The sequence below is a fragment of the Lontra canadensis genome, unplaced genomic scaffold (genome assembly GCF_010015895.1).
Source record: "Lontra canadensis isolate GAN:19392208 unplaced genomic scaffold, GSC_riverotter_1.0 scaffold10, whole genome shotgun sequence".
Taxonomy (NCBI): domain Eukaryota; kingdom Metazoa; phylum Chordata; class Mammalia; order Carnivora; family Mustelidae; genus Lontra; species Lontra canadensis.
The window spans coordinates 27,642,633-27,650,721 of record NW_022631004.1 but is presented as its reverse complement, the minus strand read 5'-3'; the positions used below and the strand labels follow the sequence as shown (position 1 = coordinate 27,650,721).

The 8,089-nt window shown below is 58.3% G+C and overlaps 1 protein-coding gene across 2 annotated transcripts; it reads right to left on the bottom strand.

Moving 5' to 3' along the window:
* Window positions 1-3,772: 3,772 nt before the first annotated feature.
* On the bottom strand, window positions 3,773-7,864 carry REEP4 (receptor accessory protein 4). Of its 2 annotated transcripts, XM_032855865.1 has the most exons (8): window positions 7,312-7,863; window positions 6,439-6,511; window positions 5,979-6,055; window positions 5,764-5,884; window positions 5,216-5,329; window positions 4,689-4,824; window positions 4,378-4,532; window positions 3,773-4,273 (listed from the first exon to the last, which is right to left on the bottom strand). In XM_032855865.1, exons 1-8 carry the CDS (start codon window positions 7,341-7,343, stop codon window positions 4,205-4,207), a joined length of 777 nt encoding a protein of 258 aa, XP_032711756.1. In that variant the 5' UTR covers window positions 7,344-7,863; the 3' UTR covers window positions 3,773-4,204. The 2 variants fall into 2 exon arrangements, with proteins under 2 accessions (XP_032711756.1, XP_032711758.1); XM_032855867.1 differs by lacking the exon at window positions 4,378-4,532 and having other exon boundaries at window positions 7,312-7,864.
* Window positions 7,865-8,089: the final 225 nt, after the last annotated feature.

Sequence of the window (8,089 nt, the reverse complement as noted above, 5' to 3'; positions counted from 1 at the left end):
CAGGAAAGGGGAGACCAGGAATTCAGGACCACACACACCCGGCAACTGGGAGGCAATGGAAGAGACCCTCACACAGATCAGGCGGACGACGGGGAAGCTGGAGAGTCAGCCCAGGGTGCAAACCGAGAGGGGCAAGTCCCTGGGTCCAGCTGAGGCATGTTCTTCCCAGGGGCCTGGCCCAGGTGCCTTCATCTTCCTCAGTGCCCAGCACGGAGCCCAGCACGTCTTTGCTCCAGGCCAGTTGGAACAGAGGCCCAGCCTTGATCTGCCTGGGCATCCTGGTGGATAATAGAAGGCTGAGGGCTGGGACAAGCCAGAGCCTAGAGGCCCTAGGGCCAGGAACCCCACACAGAGGGCGGCAGATACCTCTGTGATTCTCAGAGGGACACGGGAGGCTCTAAGGGAGGCCCAGGCTATACCCAATGCTCCAGTTTCAGGATCACGTGTGTGCTTGGCCAGCAATTCCCCCAGAACTTGGAATTCTTCTCGTCCCTTCCCCTCTGGGCTCCGCATGTCTCAGAACCCACATAACTTGCAGCAGCCATTTGGCAAATGTGTGTTCTAGAGAACCCGCCATTTTCAAGGCTCTGTGACTAGCACTGAGGGGATAGAGTGGGCAAAGATGAAAGCACAAGGCCATCTCTGCCCTCGAGGACCTTATATAGTCACTCAGTGTGTTTGTTCTTGTACCAGCAGTCTCTGGGGCCTCTGACATATCCGGCCCGGCGCAGGGCACCATGGGGTGACTCCTGGAGGCGTCATGTTTACAGGTGAGGATAAGGTGCTTCTAATTCCACCTGAGAAGTGGGGGGAGCTTCCCAGAGCAGGTAACACTCAAGCTGGCAGGCCAGAGAATAAGTGGGCCTTCACCACTGAGCCACACACGTATGACAGTATTTCCCTTGGACCATTTGTTCCAGCCTGGGATACAAAGTGCGCAGGACGCAAGTCTGTGCTTTACGAAGTCACATGAACAGGCAGACAATCTGAAGTGCTCAAGGCACTTCAGAAGTCCATGTAAGAATAGATATGGTGTGGTCTGGACAAGCCACCAACCCCCAGGGGGCAGGGGGCAGGGGGCATGCTGGCCAAGGGCTTCCTGGGACAGGCGGTGTCTGAGTGGGGAGCACAGGGCAAACAGGAATAGGACAGGGAGCTGGGTAGAAGAGGAAGATCGGGTCAGGGGAACACCATGGAGCTATGAGACAGTCTGATGGACGAGGGGGCAAATACAAAGCAAGGTTAGGGGAGGCCTGTTGGGAGAGAGGGGAAGGGCGATGCGTGCACCAACACAGCCCACAGTGTACCCAGGACTGGGGAGCAGGCCAGAGATAGGAGACCTGGGAGTTTGAGGAGGGGCTGGCAAGTCAGGGAAGGCTTCTTGGAGAAAGCAGGTCTGTAAGGAAGGCTGTGGGGGCTGGGAAAGAAAGGCTGTTCAGAGGCCGAGGCCGGGAGATTCAAAGGCCCGGGGGCCGACCTGCATGAACGGATGAACATGAGCGCTCAGGGTCAGAAAAGTCAGGAGTTGTGGGGCAGCCGGGCTAGCGAGGAGGCCAGGGGTGGGCGTAAGGCGAAGAAGATCTCGCACCTGAGAAAAGTCACTATTTTTCCTCAGGGGCCCAAGGGACTCTGCTGTCCATTCGAAAGCCCATTGTAGGAATGAGGGCGGGGAAGCTCCAGCTCCCTCAACACCCCATAGCTTCAGGCCTCCCCCAGTGCCCCCTTCCTCTGAGCCTATGTCTCATTTGCCCATTCACTGCACACTCCTCTGTTGTGCACCCCCAGTGCCGGGGGCTGGGTCCCGCCTTTCCAGGTCTGCCACAGCAACTTCTGGGCCATCCTGCCTCATGAGACAGGACCCCCACGCGCAGGCAACACGACCCGGGACAAGTTGTTTCACCTCTCCGAGTCTCCGTTTTTCTGTCTGAGAAATGCGTCTAAGCCCTACCCACAGGCTCACTGGGAAGATTTAAGGAGACCGTGTCTAAAAATGGCCAGGGCAAGGCCAGGCATGAGACCGATGTTCCACATAGGTCCATCTCCCTGTCCTTGCCTCATCTCACCCTGTGCTGTGGGGAAGCACACCGACTCCGGGGCCACACTGCCTGGTTCCAAGACGAGTTCTGCCATTTATTAGCTTTAGCTGTGTAACCTCGGGCAGATCACCTGTCCTCTCGGTGCCTGTCCTCCCATTTTTTTTTTTTTTTAGATTATTTATTTGACAGACAGAAATCAGAAGTAGGCAGAGAGAGAGGAGGAAGCAGTCTCCCTGCTGATCAGGGAGTCTGATGCGGGGCTCCTTCCCAGGACCCTGGGATCATGACCTGAGCCGAAGGCAGAGGCTTTAACCCACTGAGCCACCCAGGTGCCCCCTGTCCTCCCATTTTTATTTTTTATTTTATTTTTTATTTATTTTTTTTTATTGTCCTCCCATTTTTAAAGGGGCGCTGTGATCATTGTACTTGCCTCAGAAGGTTGTGGGGAAGATTCAGCACATGTACGTTAGGGGCTCAGAGCAGGGCTGGGCAGTCATGTCCTCAGTGCTAGCCATTCCTAGACTCTGCATCTTGAGTGTCTGGAAACAGGCCTGGCACCTGGGAGAGACGCACCAGAGATTTTTTGAATGGATACATGCAGAGATGAGGCAACACCATGATGCAAGGGAACGCCTAGATAGGAAGTCATTGAACATCAGTATGTGGGGAGCTAAACCACCCCAGCCGATTACGTGCCTTCCCGAAATAAAACCCAGATAATCCCCACACCAAGAATTAATCCACACTCCTCAGGTCACTCAGGGTTACCCCCCCCACACACACATTTCCCCTCTTCCTACCCCCTCTTCACTTCATCAAAAGTGGGAAGGAAGAGCAGACACGGGGTGGCTGAGGGGAACAGATGTGGGACACTGCGGTGAGACCGGCACCCAGGGGCAGGAGGGGGCGAAGCCAGCCCCGGCTACCTCAGGGATTAGAGTCGGGGATGACATAGAGTCAGCTCTGGCAAAGAGCCTGGATCTCAGAACAGGGGAGACTCCGGGGATTGGGCAGACAGGACCAAGGACTGCAAACAACAAGAAGGAACAGCAGAGAGGGCCCTTGGAGGCCAGGCCAGAATTCTGCATCTCTCCAGCCAGCCAGCCAGCCAGCCAGCCAGCCAGCCAGCCAGCCAGCGGCCAGGCCCCTCTAGGGCAGGGCTCTGGCCCGCCTCTCAACCCCACCCTCCTTGACCTGGAAGCTAGGGGCAGCCCAGACCCTGGCAGCTGCTGCCCTCTTGCGGCCACTCTGAAGAGGTGCAATGTTCCCCAAGCCAACCTGGGTGTTTACAGGAACTCAGGGCCCCTACAGCTGCCTAGAGACCCCCATGGGCCCATGGAGGAAGGTGGCCTCCCCGGGGCCTAATCTATTTACAGCTCCAGCTAATCCCCAAGAGATTACTGTGCTGCCCGTGTTCCCTCCACACCTCTGTTCCCACTGGCTTCTACTTCCCATCAAGGTCCAACTCCATCTCCTTCTGACTCTAGTCTTAGGCTCTGAACTGTCTCAGGGGTATACCCCCCCCCCCGCCCCACTCTCCCATCTGTGTTCTCAGAGGTCTCCAAGAGCCTCCGGTGACAGTACTCGCCACATCACAACCATACATCAATGGTTCCCTCCCCCAGGAGACCGGGCCCTTCTGGCAGTCTGTCTGTCTTTTCATCCCATCCTAGGACTGGGACTGGCCTGTAGCAGGCTATCTAATAATGTGTATTAATTAAACCAGAACACGCAGAACACTTTTATGTGTTTATTTACCAAAACGTGCATAAACCTGACCACATTCAGCAACACAAGACACACAACCAGGACACACACACACACACAGGGCCTTGGAGGAGGCTGTCAAGTACTTTGAAGGACAGAAAGGAATGAACATGGCTGGGTGGACTTTTGGTTTCACTTGCAGAGGTTTGGGAAGGGCTCTGGTCCCACACACCCAAGAGGGGAGAAGGAGGAGAAAGGCAATAAATAGAATCCTGGGAACAGCCCGCTTTGGTACATTACAGGTATAGCCCCGTGCATGGCCCCAGCAGCTTGGGAGCCAGGAGGACAGAGCCTGAGCAGCTGCCTTAGACAGATCAGACGTGCCACCAGAGGTCTCTTCCAAACAGCCCCCAGCGCCTCATAAGGCAAGAGAGGTAAGACTGGACCAGGCTCCACAGACCCTAGCTGTTCATGTCCGAAGAGATGGTCTTCTTCCTTGTCCTAACCTTCAGGGAACGCGAGGTGGTACCCTGGTGAGGGGTGGAGAGCAGGTACGACCTGAGAAGGTCTAGGCCCTGGGTACCTGGGTAACACACCTCCCTCCCACCTCCCTCATGCCTCCCTTGCCACTGACCTCCCGCGCCAGCGGCTTCCTTTTGACCACACGCAGGCTTTGGCTGCGGCTCAGAGGTCTCTCTCGGGGTCGAGCAGGTGGCTGGGGGACTACCTCGGTATCTGACCAACACTCATCGTCGGTGTCACTGTCCTGCAGACCCCCTGCCCGGTACCCTGTATTGAGGAGGGGGAGGCCGGGGAGGCAAAGCTGAGCATTTCCATAGTGGGAAGGCCAAGCCAGGCCTTCTTCGAACCCTTGGGGAAGCCCTGGCTTGCATGGAAGCATCAGCCCCCTGAGAACAAACAGCCCCAGATTGCTCTCCCACTCACCGATGGGTGGCCTGTGGCAAGGGACTTGGTCCTCCAGGTAGAGGGGATCTTGGTAGGTGGGAGCAGGGTCATTGGGGATGGAGCGCAGGTCCTGCATGGAGAAGCTCCGCAGCCTTCCGGCCAGAGCACCCTGACTCTGCAGGGGACGGGGAGCCACCATGTCACCCGGCGGGACGGGACTGGGGATCCTAGCAGAAAGGGGTCTGAGCCAGCACAGCTGCTCAGGGAGGTGAAGGGGCCCAGGCCAAGGAACTGAAAGGAGCTCAGTAACCTTCTGGCCCCATGCCTTTGCGACACCAACAGGAAATGAAGGCCCAGAGAGCAGGAACAAGCACTCGTGGTCACTGTCCCAGCCAGGAGAAGTCTGAACTTCCAGCTCCATCCCCCTGCCAACACCCCACCTGTCACCCCTCACCCTGTTCCCTGGTATGGTCAGGTGCTCTCTCTCGGCTCCCTGACAGAGAGCTGCACCCCTCCAAAAGGCACTGGGGGTGGGGGTGCTGCTGGAGGGCTGGGGCCCAGGGCACCTTGGTGGCAGCCTGCACAGCGGCTGAAGCAGCAATGTTGAGGCCCCGTTTCCCAAAGCTGAGCACCGTCTCATAGCTGCGCTCCTTGGCCTGGACAATACAGGTGTCAATCTCCTGCGGAAGACAGGGAAGTGGGGGGGGGGGTCAGTTGGGACAGTTGGACTCAGCTGGACAGTTGAGTCACTCCTCTGCTGCGCACCGTGCCTCCCTGCCCATCCCCACCTACCAGGGCCCCGGCAGCCACACCAAGAGCTCCCCACCCACCCATTTCCACACTTCTGTGAGTGACCACACGCAGCCTCCTCCCACCATCCCCAAAACAACTTCGAGCTGGTGTTTCACAGCCTCGAATGGTTATTCCCGTGTGCTTGCATTTGATTACCATGAGAGGAAGAAGACTAGTTTCTGTCAAGGTCAGTCCCACAGCTCAACGGCAGCAGGACTCAGATTAGAACCCAGATTAATCACCCAGTATCCGGAACCCCAAGTCTAGGGCCCTCTTTTTCATACCCACCCCTATGTTTCCCTACTCAACTCCCACCAAGTACCTTCTCATGACGGGACAAGGACGGGTGGACAAACTTGCGGTAAAGCAGGCTGGCCCCTCTGGTGTAAGGTGACAACAGCCACAGTACAAAGGCCATCTTGATCTCATAGTAGAAAGGGAACCTTTCAAAGGGAAGGGTGGTCACGGTCAGCCAGGGGGCCAGGCAGAGAGTGGCCTGACACCGCCCCACTGCCCATAGACCTTCTGCGTGCATACCAGGAGATAAAGATGTCCGTGAAGGTCTCCACCGCCATGAACAGTGCAAAGACTATCCAGTACATCATCCATCGCACCTGGGGGGCAGGTGGCAGTCAGAGGCCAATAGCTGAGCCCGCACAGCCACCTCCCTTGTCCCAAGCTGACCCGAGATTCCAGAGAGCCTGTGCTGCTGCATTCTCCCAGCTCCGGCCGGCCCCAGAGAGCTGTCTCTGAGAAAATGCCACCCATTTCTATGCCCACCCCCACAAGAAGCTTCACCCACAGGGTCCTGCACAGGCATCCTCAACAGCCTGCCCTCCAACCGCACCCACTCTGCTCAGGCTATCCCATCTGCTTATGCCCCTGGAAGAAGGGGAGGCCAGTTCTGACCCTCCCCACCTTGCCGAGTCCTCCATACCCCCAAGGCTGTCGTCCCACCCAGTCTAAACCAAGCCCTCCTGCCCACAACCACACTCACATATTCACGAATGTTTTTGGTCTTCACAGCCTTGTAGGAAGCATACGCTGGGTACAGCATCCCAAACACCAACCTAGAAAAGCCGGTAAAAATGAGCGGGAGGATGAGGGCCATCATGTCCTCCTGCCCCCCACCAGATGGCCACCTCCCCCATAGGTGTGCAGTGGTAAGGACCTACCCCGTTCTTCCTGCTTGGCTTGCACAACCTGTGCCTGAGTCAGTACCCTGAAGGCTACCTCCCCACCCTGCTGTTTACAAACACCCCAAGCCTGCCCAGGCCTGCACGGGTGCCCTATGGGTGAATGATGGAGCGGGAGCACACACAGCCACACACAGGTGGGTGGGAGGCAAGCTTCAGAGCTGGGGAGAGCACCAGGCCGTCCCCTCCCATGGGCATGCAATCAGGCCCGGAGCCACCAGACCTGGCACTGCCAGGCTGCAGGCAGGAATATAGGAGCCAGGTGCTGGAATACTAAAAGGTGAGAGGAGGACAGAGTGGGGAGGTAGAGGCCAGGGCAGTGAGTCATGTGACTGCTCAGATGGGAAGCAGGCACCTGGAATCTCCACCCACAAGGTGCCACAACACCTTGCGGTTGCTAAGGGGCTGCCAGGCCGGTGTGAGGGCCTCGGTCCCACAGCCCTGTCTTCAGTGTGTGTGACTGCGGGAGGTGTCGCCAGGAGCCAAAGAGACTTTGGGAATGGAGGACAAGCGAGGGTGCCGGCTGGCACGTGCGTGCCCGCAGGTCCGTTAACCCTTGTGTGAGAGTTGAGGGCGCTGTGCCCCCTCTCCCACCAGACGTTCCCATCAATCTTCCACCTCAGGAGCGGTCTGGCTCCTGGGGTTAGAGGGTGTCTGAAAGCAGCCATACTCACACCACCAGGCGACAGAGTATCCAGGACACCATCCTGCAGCCTCGGCACGAAGGGGGAACCTCCGCAAGAAGATGACCAGAGAGGGACGCTCACGCGGGTCTGGGATGGGGTAATTAGTGGAAGTGCAGGAACCAGAGGGGCGCTCGGGCTGCCCCTTGGCAGAGGCGGAGCCCGCCACCCCCTCACTCAGCAGTGCGCGGAGCCTGAAGAGTGGGGAGACCCGTGGGCTGAAGCGAGGAGGCCAGGGCTCGGAGGAACCGACTTGCGAGCCGGTAAGGGCGGGCGCGTTCTTTCGCCCCGCGGCGCTCCTGGGGCAGTTACGGCTCAGCCCTGCACTTCCTGCTGCGGGGAACCAGGTGTTCGGCTCTCGCCGTGGCGCTGCTGCGGGTCCTGGGCCGCGGGTGGGGATCACGGCCTTCGCTCGTTCGGGTCCCCGCGGTCTCAGCGGGCCCTGCCACGGATACCGGCCTCGGGGCGGAGTTTGCAACTCACTTGAAAGTTGCACGGAACTAGGCTCTGCCCAACCCCAGGGCTCCGGCGCTTGGCGCAGGCGCAGTGAGGCCCCGGAGGGGGCGGGGCAAGGTCAAGGAAGCCAGCGGCCTGCCCCCTTAAAGGGGCGATGCGCCTCCTACTTGTGGATGAGGCCCAGTAGGTGAGCGGCCTCCCTAATTGGAAAGATTAGGGGGCGGGAAAAGGCAGCAAAAAAGGTGGGGAAGAGGAAACGAAGGAAACCTGGAGTCCAGAGTTCTCTCAGCTTTTCCCTGGCTTCCCCCTTTTG